General features: G+C 39.4%; 1 protein-coding gene across 2 annotated transcripts in view; it reads left to right on the top strand.

The window, feature by feature from the left end:
* The window catches only part of LOC129770303 (protein wings apart-like), a 51,510-nt gene that overhangs the window by 5,544 nt on the left and 30,406 nt on the right, over nucleotides 1-15,560 (top strand). For both annotated transcript variants that reach the window (XM_055773042.1, XM_055773050.1), the window contains exons 2-3: nucleotides 843-1,096; nucleotides 1,162-2,114. In XM_055773042.1, the coding sequence (XP_055629017.1) occupies nucleotides 940-1,096; nucleotides 1,162-2,114 (1,110 nt within the window). In that variant the 5' untranslated portion in view covers nucleotides 843-939. The remainder of the gene's footprint in view (nucleotides 1-842; nucleotides 1,097-1,161; nucleotides 2,115-15,560) is intronic.

Raw genomic sequence — 15,560 nt, 5'->3', positions numbered from 1 at the left:
TCAGAGTTCAAGAAGAATTGGTCTGTAGCGCCCAGAAAGTGCACAATGACTACAGTGCAGAATTTGATGAGTGGAGTTAAACCTAAGGTTCGATCATTTTTTTTTTGTTGAAATCAACAATAAGCTTGACTTTTTCATTTCATTGCTATGTAAACTTGATCTTCTTTAATAAAATTCACTCTCTTAACACTTTCTGGACGTTTTCAGTTTTATTTTTATGTTTGAAAGTTTAAGACTTCTTTTCGATACACTCCTTACAATGGCAGCTTCTGGAACTGGAACCATGGGGTTTATCGATACGGCGATGGACAAATTGCAGAAATTGGGCCCCCATCGTGATAACAGCATAATGACCCGAAGCACACTGATTTCATCGTGCGGGAGTGCCTACTCTATAATGTCCCAATCAACTCAGAACATCTCCGCAATCATCGGAATTTAACACTAGCTTGAGCATCTATGGTGAAAAAATCAAGAACCGTCTGAAGAATAACAATCCAGGGATCAGAGCGGAACTCAAAACGACGAATAAGGAGTGGTCTACAGTGACCAAAAATCTCGCCTGGCGCTTGCAGGCAGTGCTAGAAGCCAAAGAGGGCCATAGCAAATATTGATTTTCATTATCTGTTAACATTTCTGAACTGATTTCAATTTTCTTCTAAAGAAAAACTTGAACTGTATGTTCAATTTTGCGATTGACTGTTTGAAATAAATTGTTCAGTGTCGACGACAATAAAATATTTGCAATCCCGTTACCAAATGTTGAAACTATCCTAGTCCAATTCTAGCATATAATCCAAATCTATACTATGAATCACTAACCACCATAATTTATATTTTAGGAAATCAATCAAAGCAATCGTTTGAACACAAAAAAAAATCTAGTGACTCCGATAGTTGGATCGCGTTGTGTCCAACTAACGACATAAGCGTCAAAACATGTCCAAGTGGGGCAAAAGCCACGGGCTGATCGTACCGATCGATTCGTTGCTGAAGGAAAAGGAAAACACTAATCGGCCTGCACCGCTTCGTTCGGCCGGTCTAGTAGGAAGATGGGGCATTACGAGCTTTACCTCCATTCGGAACACCAGCTATGGTGAGAGATTGCACCCAATTTCAAGTCAAATCCAAACTGTTTAACCCATTTCTCTTGTTTCACAGAGTTCGAGAGCACCAGTCCGAAGGAGTCGGACGAGGTCAACTGCACCTCGAACCTGGCGAGCTTGTCCACGCAGGTCAGCAATCCGATCAAGCCGAAAAAGTTCTTCAAAAGCCGTAACACTGTGCCCGCCACACCGGATCCCCACCGGCAGGAGGCCTTCAGCCATCAGCAGCATCCGTTCCTGCATCACCAGGCTTCACAGCTGCAGGCCAGGATCGGTGGCGGAAGTTCACCCTACACATCGCCCGGTGGTGGTTACCCGCTGAATCGTGGTTCCTCTAAATCACCTGCTCACGCGGAACTCCTGTCGGACACGAAGCCGGTCGAAACGAAGAAGGAGAAGCCGAAGAAAAAGAAGCAAAAATCACCAAGCTCGGCAGCGGAGGTCCCTGTGGAACAGGAACCGGCAACCGAGGACGATTCTTCCGCGAAGAAGGAGAAAAAGGAAAAGAAAGAGAAGAAACCGAAAAAGGTGAAAAAGGAAGCCGAACTCCCTCCGGAGTTACCCAAGCGGAACTCTACGCGCATACGCAACAAGGTTGTCAACTACAACGAGGATGACGATAGTTACGACAGTCCTGCACCATACCCTCCGGAAGCACCTTCGATTCCGATTTCCAAACTGGCGCTGGAACCGCCGCCGGCAGTAGTAACACAATTGGAGGAGACGATCGCTGAGCAGGGAACCGAGAAGGAACGTGGAAAACCACCGGCGGACACAGGTGGCACAGAAGAGAAAACATTGAATGAATCAGCGCCATGCGAGCTGGTGACTTCGCCGCCTCAGACGGCGTTGCTAGCGGGTGCGATAAGTCCGACTAAATCCGGCAGTGGAAGTGGAACCGAAGATCGACATAAATCGAGGGAGCACAAAACGGCGGCAACGGTGCCAATGACGCTGGGTTCACCCTCCGTTACCGAACACCCGCCGATCGTGCTGCGGATATCGAAGGTGAGTGAATGGAAATGTTATCAATTGGGATTTTTTTTTGCCGTATTATAGTGTCTTTCAGCTTTTTAGCTGGTTCGCCACTCGGGCCATGATTTTACTCCCATTCCGAAGGTCGAATGTCGGAAGTGAGAATTGTGAGAATGTCGGGAGTGAGAGAGTGAGAAGTCCCTTAAACCGGGGACAAATTGATCACGATTTCCAGAATAATGCGGATATTTCCGAAATGTTTAGTTTAATAACTCTGTAAACCCAGATTTTAAAAACCAGTACTGGTGCCAGGGTCACAAAACGTTCTGAAATGTTTTGTTGAAAAATTACTTTAATCGTTAGTTTTTGTTATCCCATCTGTTTATTTTATTAGGCTCATTTAGCAATTCAGCTGTAACAGAGCCGAATTCAATCATGTTCATTTTTATCTCACGATAATTTTTACACAATGTCGCCTTTTTCGACGTGAGAATATTCTTATTCGAATGTTCACAGTTGGACCATACATAGCGGGACTGTTGACATGGGGCTTCAATTATGTGTTATTAATATCCCCAATCACCTATGCAGCAAACCGTATTTGAAGTGAGAGACCATCACATGATGATTGTTGCGTGGACGAAGTAGCTAGAATAACGGACTCATGATGCTCATGATCATTCGCTTAATAGCGGACACGTAACCAATTAGGCTTAATTGTTAGTTTGGAAAACTTCAAAACATACCTTTGGAGCGAAATTGATCCATCTATTTTTTTTGTAGTGCGATATGCACGAAAAGGGGAATTCATTCATTTTTTTCATCTGTGGTAATTAAAATAATAATTCATAGGTTTGATGATACCAAATCTGATTTAACCCATCTACAGATGTAGTCGTGTCTTTCCCATATTTCGATCAGAAATTTGAGCTGCAGGAATTTTGATACTCCAAATGACGGGTTTTGTGTTGTTTTGGGTTCTAGAATCAATTCCCCAGAATTTGTTTCCTTCATATCTTCGGAGTCCGTGGATCGATTCCGATCAAACTTTGAAAGGTTTTCAAATGATACAAAAGTTTCAAATGAAACCTGTCGAGTCCAATTCTGTTCAGCTGTTTCCATGGAAATTAAGGCGCAAAATTAGTTGTTTGGTTAAGAAAAAATTGTATTTCATTTGTTTTATTTTTTGTAAAATTCATTTTTCTCACTTGTTTTAAGACTAATTGTAACTATCTGATTTAAGTGCTCCCGTGGTCGAGTGGTTAGCCTCACACATCATTATGCCGGGGGTTCGGGTTCGATTCTCGTTCTGGTCGGATGATTTTTCGTTAATGAAATTTCTTCCGACTTGCACTACGCACCTTGCCACTCCAGAATACATTCAATACGTGTTATTCGGCATAATAATCTTAACTAAGTACTACTAATAAAAAGGGCGCAGGTAATACATACGTTGAGAAGGCAAAAGGGCCATCCAAGAGGAACTATCTGATTACTATTTCAAATTGTAAAGAATCAGCTGAGTTTGAATTAATACGATTGACCTATATTCATATCGATTTGATGTGTTGAAAATATATTTCTCTACCATAATTAAAATGGAAACGAGAGTGCTCTTCAGAAAAAGATCAATTTTCATGCAATTCGATGAGAACCACTGACGAAAAAAACCTACAGAGGATTATTGAACGTGTCATATAAAAAAGTTTCAAATTTCATTAAATAATTCCACCAAAAATTTCAGTTTGTTTTCTTTGATACTTTTGATCAATTTGTCCCCGGTGACGATACGAATGTTAACTACTACGTGATCTCGCTTCCTCTTTATTTGGGTCGTGTTACCTTTTTTTCTAAATGGAAATATAAATTTTGTTCTCAACAAAGCAACGCATTAATGAATTTTCAGTAATCCTAAAATTAGCAAAGTCTTAGATTATGAAACGTTTTCGAATAGAGCTGCTTTGTCGTTCGAATCGCGGAAGTCCTTCAAGAAACTAAATGCCTCGCAAAAGGCATTGTGCCGCGGGCCTAAATGTGCAGGAACAAGGAAGGAGGCATCTTGACGAACGAACGCGAGGTGATCGAAAGGTGGAGGTGGAGAAAAGAAGGAGGCACTACGATGAACATCTGAACAGCGGGCAGACGGGTGAACAACGTGAACAACGACGACGTATCATTCCCGTCGATGGGTGAAGTTAAGGAGGCCAATAAATAGCTAAAGAACCACAGAGCAGCGGGTCAGGATGTCCTCGCAGCAGAGCTTTTTGAGGGATGTCCGGGAAAACTTGTAGAGTGTATGCACCGGTAGTCTGCCCCAATCTATAAGAAAGGTGATAAGCTGGATTGTGGAAATTGCCGAGCTATCACGGTCCTTAATGGTGCCTACAAAATTCTGTTTCAGATCCTCTTTCGCCGTCTATCGCCAATAGTAAACAAATTTGTGGGAAATTATCGGGCCGGATTCATGCTCGGTTGCTCGACGACGGACCAGGTTTTTATATTGCGGCAGATCCTTCAAAAGTGCCGCGAGTATCATGTCCCTACGCGTCACATACTCACTGATTTCAAAGCCGCATATGATACCATCAACCGATGACAGCTATAGAGAATCATGGACGAACACCGCTTTCTCCGAAGGCTGACAAAATTGATTCAAGCAACGATGAACGATATGCAATGCAGTGTGTGAATCTCAGGCGATCTGTCGGAATCGTTTGAGACTCACAGGGTACTTCGACAAGACGATGGACTCTCCTGTCTGCTCTTCAACGTGGCGCTGGAAGGTGTTATGCAGAGAGCGGTCTTCAACAATTTTCAACAAGTCTAGTCAGTTTATCTGCTTCGTCGATGGCGTGGATATAATCTGAAGAACACATGCGACAGTGGCCGACTTGTATACCTGACTGAAACACGAAGTAGGGCTGATTGGGCTTGGGAGCAATGCGTCTAAGACTAAATACATGCTATTAACTGACAACAACAACAACAACAGCCGTAATATTCGACTACGCATAGACAACGGAAGTTGTGCCTATTATGGGCTCCGCAAATCTTTAAAATCCAACAAACTTCGATCCCGTACAAAGTGTATCATGTACAAATCCCTAATTCGACCGGTTGTTCTCTATGATTCACAAGCACTTGGTCTTTTCGAACGCCGAGTGCTCAGAACAATATACGGTGGTGTACAGGAAAACGGAGTATGGAGAAGAACAATGAAGCATGAACTGGCGCAACTCTACGACAAACCCAGCATCCAGGAAGTTGCCAAGACTGGACGAGTGCGATGGGCAGAGCATATTGCAAGATTGCCGGACAGCAACCTTGCAAAGTTGATGTTCGCATCGAATCCGGTGGGAACAAGAAGAAGAGGAGCCCAGCGAGCGAAATGATTGGACCAGGTTGAGTAGGACTTGGCAGGAATCGGCGCGATCAGAAGTTGGAGAACTGTAGTAAAAATTCACGTTGATCCGTTTTGTTTTGAAAAGTAGCAGGCGGGAAGCTGAGAGAAGAAATTGGATTGTGGACACCCACATTAAAAATCCGACGTGTTCAGGTAATAAAATCGCGAAAGTGGTTAAGTGTACCGTGTATGATGTGCTAAAACGTTTCCGTGAAAATTGTTGTTCGTATGGATCAGATGACGCGCGTCGTAGCTCGGAAGGCTCGGAAGCTGAGATCGAAGGTATTGATAACAATTAAGGCAAACCCGGGACTCTCGGACTACGGCATCACCAAAAAAAAAGACAACTCTAACTAAAGTACCATCCGGAGAATCCGTATGCAAGAAGGTTATCATAATCCCGTGCCTGCAAGTTACCAAACAGAACGCTGAATCAAAATCTGATCGGGCAAAAAACGCGCTCGAAACATGTTCAACAAGGTTTTGACGAAGTACGAAGGATGCATGCTGATGGATGACGAAACGTATGGGAAGATGGATTTAGGACAGCGTTCTTGATTTGGCAAGAGATTTGCAATTGTGGACAGAAAACCAAGATTCTCGTCACCAACAAGACAATGGATTCGAAAATGTATAGGGAAGAGTGCCTGCAGAAAAGTATCCTTAGGGATCAGAAAGGTCCGGCAAAATTTGGACCACATTTGACAAGCTGTCAAAGTCGTGAAGTGCCTCAGAAGTACCGTGACAATGGATTCCATTACATTGAAAAAGACCTCAATTGCCCCTAATCACGCCCAACCGAAAAATATTGGGCAATTGTCAAACGGAAATTGAAGGGTGTCAAAGTGACTCGGGATACTGCAGAAATAGAGATATCGTGGAATAAAATGACCGCTGAGGTTGACCTAGAAGGAGTGAAAACTTTGATGGAGGGTATCTGAAAAAAGTACGAAAATTCATCGAAGCTGTAACGGAATAATACAGCAATTCCAAGCCAAACCGATATAGTGGTTCTTAGATTTTCGTGAAAAGTAGTAATTTTGTTCTTTATCACAAAACATTAAACCTTTTTTTTATTTTTTCCTTAGGGTGACCATTTCCATTTTAGGGTGGTTCGAAAAATCAATTATTTTCACTTTTTCCCCACAATATTTTTTTTCATAACTTTTGAACCACTGAACCGTTCTAGATAATCGATATATCAAATTGAAGCCAATTATTAAAAAATATTGAACCAGCAAAAAAATGGATTTTGTTTTCGTAATTATTGATTGTAGTCCTTTTTTGTTGGTTTCATGGCTTTGAACTAGAGGGCGCTATAATTTTTTATATTTTTTCTTGGAAGCTGAGGATTTTTCCATAACATATCTCGATATCAGAGATGCTATTTTTTCGTTTTCAAGATATTATTTTCCAAAGTTCGAAGAAACAATTTTTTCGCCTTTTTTCGTTACAAATTCATAACTTCTGAACTTTTGGACCGATTCAGATGATCGACATATCAAACTGAAGCTCACGAGTCAGTTTTCTTTGAAAAAAGTTTGCATTTGGCAAAAAAATTGATTTTCGTTTTTATAATTATTGATTGAGTCAGTTATTCATAGTTTTCTCGGTTAAAGATAGAGGGCGCTATATTTTTTATATTTTTTCTGGAATGCTGAGAATTTTTTACATAACATATCGCGATAAATATCGTTCAATATTCCTATGTGACTAGACTAGACCTATGCGGCTAGAGTCCAATCTTCCCGCAAGTGTGATATTTTTTTCAAATAAAGTTAGTTTATTGACTTCAGTTTAATATGTCGATCATCTAAATCGGTTCAGTAGTTTAAATGTTATGAATTTTAGCAAAAAGTCATTTTTGGTTAAAAGGGGAAAATGATTTTTTGGACTATTGGTTAACTTTGAAAAATCATATCTAAAAAACGAAAAAATAGCAACTCTGATATCGAAATATGTTATGTAAAAAAACCTCAGTTTTCGAGGAAAAATATAAAAAAATGTAGTGCCCACTAGTCCAAAGCCATGAAAACAACAAACCACAAAAACTACAATCAATAATTACGAATCAAAAACAAAATCCATTGTTTTTTTGCAAGTTCAATATTGTTCAACAAAAGGCTCATTGGCTTCAATTTGATATGTCGATCATCTGAATCGGTTCTGTGATTCAAAAGTTATGAATTTTTGAAAAAAGTCATTTTTGGGAAAAAGTTGAAGAAAATGATTTTTTCGGGCCACCCTAAAATGGAAATGGTCACCCCAACAAAAAAATAAAAAAAAACGGGTCAATAAAGAACAAAACTACTCTTTTTTATGGAATAATAAGATGACGAAAAACTTCACGTTTTTCGAAACCAGCGAATAAACGACTAGATAGTTGAGGAAGCTACCAGCAATCAAAAACTATCAGCTACATTTTCCGTTAGAAAAAAAGGCAATAAAACATCCCGCGTTGTGTGAAGAATCTACATTACTGCGGAAAATGAATGCGATATAAGATCCGGAGAGCCCGACACAAACACCACTTCCAACGTCTTCAATGGTGGCGGAAATAAAATCTTGCACCGAGATGGCCACGTTAGAGGAGTACTCACAAACAGTTCTCACATACTGTGTTTACTCCAAGGAGTTATGACCTTCCTTTGCTGTGTAGTGAAATCCAAGCACAACGTGAGAAAAATTATAAAATTGCTTTGAAAATCCTGTACAATTCATTTGAGCTACATCCAATGCTTCGGAACGTCTGTTTTTGAATAACGGCTTAGCGAAAATACCAAACCTACATTGATTGGTTTTCCTGAAGCAATGCACTTTTCAAAAGTACGGAATCGCTGATGAATGTTGTATTGTACTATTTTTTTTTTTGCCAAGAAAAGGCACTCAGAAGATTCAACGTAAAATCGCATCTTTTTGACGTAGGACTACGTCTTACATTAGGGGGCCAAAGAAAACAGGTCACTTTTTTATGAAATAAAGTTAACATTAATAACTATTTTTGCTGCGAATGGATTTTAACGATTTGCATACCAATCGAATCGGAAATTTTCTAAGGTTTGATATGCTATACATTACAATCCCATAGTCTGTATATGGTTTGAATTGATGGAAATTGGAAGTATTCCCATTTCCCCATACATTTGTTCTGTCCATTTGTGTGCTTTCCCGAACAGAGCTGTCAATAACGGGCAACTTATGCAGCCGCTAGAATTGAGACAACGAAGGGGGATAGCGAATATCCCTTCCGTAGTAAGTAAGCTTTCGCTAGCGTATAAGTATTGCATCTCCTCTGAGGAAAATTCTCAGAATCTTTCTGTGCCCGAAACAACGAAGGTCGCTTATTCTGCTCGTTTTGTGTTTTATGTTTCCCCTCGAGCTGTGAACGCTAGCGAATATTTCACTTGAAGTGCATCTGGCATTGCAATTAACACAACCATCCGAACTATGGCAACGCAGGCGAAAAAAGAGAAGAGTGCATATGATCATAGCCATCAATGTATGGCTTCGAGTGTGTTGCTTGTTTTCGTTGCGCGAAACTTAGAACTTGTTCATTTCCTGTACATGTGATTATCACACCTTCGATACTTTTAGTTGCCATTCGTATTTGCTCTCGTGCACATCGGCTCAGTTCTGATGCAACCAGCTCCTAGCTTTGTTGACGGTTTTGACCGAGAGTCGAGAAACGATTTTTCGTAAACGGCCATTCTCGCGATGTTCCATTTTTATTGCTGTAAATGTGTGCATCTGTCAGACGCGTGTTTGATGCTTGTTGAATGGCGATGCACGGAAGATGCCTCTCGTTAAATGCTCAGTGCAATGCGTGCATTGACATAAGGAAACCAATTGTGACATATGACCAATTATTGTATTGTTCTCGCAAAGGCAAGAAAGAATCGTTGCTTCTCAAAATGATTCTACAAAATCACGCAAGCCCTTAAACCTTTTCTGGGTCCCCAGAACTTTTACTAAAGAGTTATTTATGAAATTTCGACGTATTCGCAAATAATATCCAAAATGATAAGCCAACAAATTAAAAAGATTGCGTAATCCTACGTCTTAAGCGGTCGTGTCTCGGATACAACCCCTCGATTTCTCGTATTATATTAGTTACGATATAAACTGCGTGATGCTTCCTATGATTTTTGAAATGTACATGGAATGAAAACGTTCATTTTAATATCGTTGAAAATACCTGTTTTTATTAATTTATTAATTTATTAAATCTGGCGATAATTCGACCTTAAAGAGACGTTGAATCGTATCAATCAGCAATATGCAGAAATATTTTCATTCAGTTGATGAACGACTTTGGAAAATCGGACACCACTAGAAGCAATCCGAATTAATGTGTAACTGTTTCGGAATGATATCTACAATATCGAAACTTGGCAACCGGGCCAAACCGCGCAACTTCATCATTATCATTACATTCATTCAAATATGTTGCGTAACACAACAGTTCAACGAATACAAAACAGCGCTTGCAGAAAATGGTATACATCCATATGTTCGACTAAGGCAATTTTTTTCGATCATACCCAAATACTCTAAACCAAGCCACTATCGTATTGAACCATACCCGGCATGTTTCATGCAATGTTATTTCTTCTAAGGATTCGGGAAACGTCTACTCCACACTTATTACTTCCCTTACTCAACACCACCACCAAGATGGCGCCACGTGTGGTTTGCTGACGGTGGCCATGTGCAGCCAAGTGCCCATTCATACGCACACACGGAACCTGCCTGTGTTCGTTGCGTGTGTAGTGATTTATTCCGTCACAAGACTCGAGACTGTATTGGTTCAACTCCGACAGCCAAAGTCTGGGCTGGTGTTGGTGTCGCACAAGCGAAACGAGGCCGTGTAACATATCGAATTGGAATACTCGCTTGCCGAAGCAAGCGAGCAACCAGAGAACCAACGGACAGTTACGAGCTTCGCGTTCGGCTGGCGTAGTCGCTGTTTTGTGTTTCCTCCTGCGTTTGACAGTTATGTGTGTTTTATAGCTTTTGTTTTAAATTAGGCTTTTAATCGTCTATCACCAAAAGATTATGTTGCGATAGCGTTGTATCGTCGTGTACCCCGTTCTCAATGTGTCTTGCAAAGTGTTCCTCTAGTGCATTGAATTTTCGATAAGGTGAAAGTGATATCATTCGTGGTTTGCAGCTGTGGCTGCGGTGTGTTTTGTGTTAGGAGACAAGAGTTGTGCTAATTAACGATAAGAAATACGCCAGTGTTGAAGCTCTCTGAGTTTAGAAACCATAGCAGCGTGATTTGTGTCCTATACCTTGTGTTATGTGGTTGATATTGTAGCATCTGGAAGCAGAAAAATAAAGTAAATAGTAAATACAGTTAATCGCCAACACTCACGTTACAAACACGAATACACACATACGCGACGGATTTACATCAGAGCCTACTAATACGGGTGTTGGCGGGGAAAGCGGCAAACAGTGGAATACCGAAATAGCGCATCGTGCGTACGTACGTACGATTGACGATCGCTGAGGAGGAGGAGCGGCTTTCCGCGCCTTGTCTCGTGCAAACGGTGCAAGCAAGTGTTGCAAGGTTAAGTGACCCGATACTGGTTGCCGATAGCGCCGAGTGAAAACGGTGAGTTGTAGACGGGAAGTGGTTTATGTTTTGAGATAAGGAAAGTGTCCCGCGCGTCAACTGGTTTGTGCAGCTGATAATAAGCTTGTAAGCTTGTAAGCTTGTAATATGAATGTCAATTAGGTTCAATCTTCTCCGACCACACTTCGTTGGCCAGTACATAATTTTTATGTTTATCGATTGCATATTGGGTATGTGCATGTTGTGTTCGCAACGGCATGCCTGTTATGTGTTTATGATTGGTTCGCATATGTTGAGTAATTCTATCGGAAATTTCCACCGTCTGAAGGGGAAAGCGATATAAAATGCGGACGGTTCTCTGAATAAACGATGGAACAGTGTCATGCCGAGAATAGGATAGTATATCGAACTTATCGCCGGTAAGGGCCCAATCAGATGGAAATCACTACAGATGGAAAATCCCAAAACGATATAAAGTTCAAAATAACTGGCATAGGTTTTTAGTGGGAGGTCTGCTATAAATAGCAGACACTGACGAATGACGCGTTGGGCATTGTTATCCGACTTTATGTTAATCTCTCAACCGAATAGTTATACAAATTTCTTGATCGTATTTAAAAACGAAAAGTAAGCGAAACTCTATGAAATTATCAGGTACTAGCTGATCCGGCAAACTTCGTCTCGCCCAAAATTGATTTTTGATACGAATTCACATTTTCTTACTAAGTAAACGTTCGTGGGTCCAATCGCAGAACTGTTCATTGATTGATCTTCAAATTGACCGTTTAAAATTTCCTTCTACTATAAGTGTCATAGTATGTACTTCTACCAGTACTCGTCATTATAATATCAAATTATTTTCAGACACAATTCACGTTCAATATTTTTCGATCGCTTGCAAATAACATGTTTCTCCGTTTTATAGAATACACGTTTGATACAGAAAATATAATGAAAAGAAGACATTTATAATTGGACGATTCCTTCTTCGGGTTTCACGCTTACCAACACATTTGGCGATCCGTTTTTATTTGTATAGTTAAAATATATAGAAGTGCGTTTTCTATCCTGAAAATCATCTTCAACTTTCGAACAATGCTCAATTTCGTTAGCGCAAACTTCCAATGGACTAACAACGTTTATCACGATGCTATTGCTAAACAAATGGGAATTCGATTTTCCGAATTTTCCTTCATAGTTTTCCGAAAATTTTCAATTTTCATGTTTGGCTGGAATATGGTTGATTGAAATATGTGTAACATTTTTATGGGTCCCTCCTGCCCCTAACAGAGGCGAGAGGAGTGTTAAACCATCATTGAAACATTTCTCGTACCCAAAAATCCTTCACATGCCAAATTTGGCTCCATTTGCTTGATTAGTCCTCGAATTATGCAGAAATTTGCGTTTCATTTGTAAGGCAGTAGGGGAGAAGTGTCGAATCAGTATAGAAACATTAATGCCCCCTAAAACCTCCACATTAGGATTGGGCGATCTTGGATCTATTTTCAGAAGATCGATCTTTTCCATTTCGATCTCCGATTTTTTGGATCGATTCAATGTGGTCGACAAAATCGTGAAAATGGATCTTTTTCCTTCGATTTTTTAGATCTCACATTTTTTTCCTGTGTACATCGATTTTAATCTCACTACCTGACAAATTTTACAAACATAAGGTCAACATTTGGACAGCTTTCGAGGATATAAAATGAGTGAAAATTAAAAATAAATGAATAGGATTGCGCGATCTTGGATCGATATTATGAAGATTGATCTCTTTCTCTCCGATTTCCGATTTTTTGGATGTATTCTTTTTACTCCAAAAAAAGTCGCGAAAGTCGATTTTTTCTTTTCGATCTTCCCGATCTTTTTGATCGTTGAGAGAAAATGTAAATTTGTTTTTCAGTTAACATTGATTTTACTCTCCCCGAGAACCACTTGGCGAATTTGGATTTTGGATCCCTTTCAAGGTTGTCAAATCAGTGGTAAAGTTAAGTTAAGAGAAGTTAAGAGAAGCATTTTTGTAAGTTTGATCATTACAAAAGAAGAACTGAACTACTAGAACTGGGTCTACTACCAAGATTTCGACTAACTGCCAGACGTATGATCGAATTAGTTTCAACGGAATTATTATCTGCGGAATTCTGGATGTATATCCGTTGTTGAATTTCTAATAATAATTTTCAAATAATTTATTCCATTAAATAATTCCATGACGGTTCAAGATGAACGCCCTGGAAAATACATTTTTTGTTGTTTTTTTTTGTATCTTTCATTCCGAGAATCAAAATGAAATGCTTTTGATGTTTGAATAGAAATGTGAAATGTTTATTCCATGTTCAAAGAAAATACACTTATATAGAACAAATACATAAATTGGAAAATGTATATTCGATTTTTAAAAGATCGATTCAGTAATGATTCTTTGGTACCGATTTAATCAGTGAATCGATTTCTGCACCGTTTAGAAAATCGATCCATCAAGATCGATCTTTTTCTAAAGATCGCCCAATCCTACTCCACATGCCAAATTTGGTTCCATTTGCTTGGACAGTTCTCGAGTTATGCGCATCTTCTCTCCTTAGAGAGAAGGAGAGGAGTGTCAACCACCGTAACAACATTTATTGACCCCTAAAACCTCTATGTGCTAAATTTGGTTCCTTTTGCTTCATTAGTTCTCGAGTTATACAGAAACTTGTGTTTCATTTGTATGGTAAATTTTTAAGGAAAATACACTATCGGTTTCCTAGGGCGTATTTTGTCGATTATTCAAATTGAAAACCTGTATATGAGGTAATCCAGATTTATTAATCTGGATTAATCAGGTAATTTCAGATTAAACGCACACGCGACAAATTTTAATAACTTCTACAAAAGTGAACCGATTTTAATTTTAAAAAACGAAAATAAAGCTTATTTGAGGACAAACGGTAAACGAAATTCTTCATGCACAACTCCAACATTACGACTTCGATGCTGTTGAGTTATTTCTTCTCTAAATTCCTCCAAATTTTGTAGCTTATTAATATAGCAACGGTCCTCCACGTGCCCCAGAGGAAGTAATCGACGACAAAAATGTTGAAATTTTTACCATAAGGGGACAAATTTTCATAAAGGTTTCGGTTGTTCAAATAATACGATTTCACTAAAAATACACGTTCTTGTAAATTGTACATCTTGACACTAAAAACCATCCGATCAGACTGAACGAGTACCCGAATATTATCGTCCCGAAGTGGGGAATGCAGTGTTACCATCGACGGAGCGAAAAAAAATTTATAAGGAGTTATTCGATTTTTTTGCGTGAGCGTTTGATCTGAAGGACCCTGTAGTTGAAAATTCACCAGCGAAATTTAAAAAGATAGAAGTTGTAGAGCGGTTAGGGAGCTTTAATTTGGTTGATAGAAACATTCAAGTTTATTATGACTTTTTTGGATAAATTTAAGAATAACACCTTTAAAACACTAACATTTAAGTTTTTCACTTGTAGAATCCATTAATTTGGAAGTTTCACATCTGTATCTTGTATGGAAGTTTATCATCCTTCAAATGGAAGCAACAGAATTTTTCTACGTAAAAAATTACAAAATAAAGTGTCCGAAATTTGAATTCAATCTGTCCGAAATTTGATTTAGTGTCCGAAGTTTGATTCTTATTCGCTTCATTTGAAAAGCAATTTTTTCGATGATTTTCTTTTGTTTTCAATCAAATAGGTACCAAAGTAGAAAGCTTAAAAGCATATTGAATTAATTCATTAAAAATATCTACCAAATAATACCTGTGCCTAATGTTTAGATCTGTTTTCTGCATCATATGCCTTAAGCGTCCGAAATATGATTCGATACGGTATACAGTGGAAATAAATTGGAGACTATATATAATCTGTATTAACAAGCATCATCTTCTTCTCGGATGGCCCTAACGTTCCCAGTGGAACTTTCGCCTTCTCAACGTAGGTATTACTTGCGACATTTTTATCAGTAGTAGTTAGCTGAGATTTCTATGCCGGATAACAACTCCTTGAGTGTATTCTGAGGTGGCAAGCTCCAGAGAATACACATGACCACACTGCAAATCGGAAGAAATTTCTTTGACGAAAAATCCCCCAGCCAGAACGGGAATCGAACCCGAACCCTCGGCATGATAATGTGGGACGCTAACCATTCGACCACGAGAGCACATATAAGTTCTTATAAAAATGACGCAAGTAATACTACGTTGAGATGTCGACGATCCTGTCTAGGAATGGCAGTTTAAGAAAAAAAGTATGACTTTACGAATCTAACGGGTGAGTAAAAAGTAGCGGTTCTAAATGAAAACACCTTTGGTAATTTTTTTTTAAATTCAATGGTCCTATCCAAGCATCCGAAAGGCGTCTTCTCGGAGGAAACTCTGTTCCGCGACCTTCACCATAAACAAACGAAAACACATTTAGCACGAACAACGCTCACAAAGAGAACAGAATCACTCATAGTTTCTCTCTCTAGCGCGTGTGACGAAA

Source organism: Toxorhynchites rutilus, chromosome 1 (assembly GCF_029784135.1).
Source record: "Toxorhynchites rutilus septentrionalis strain SRP chromosome 1, ASM2978413v1, whole genome shotgun sequence".
Lineage (NCBI taxonomy): Eukaryota > Metazoa > Arthropoda > Insecta > Diptera > Culicidae > Toxorhynchites > Toxorhynchites rutilus.
This window is presented reverse-complemented; position numbering and strand designations above follow the sequence as displayed.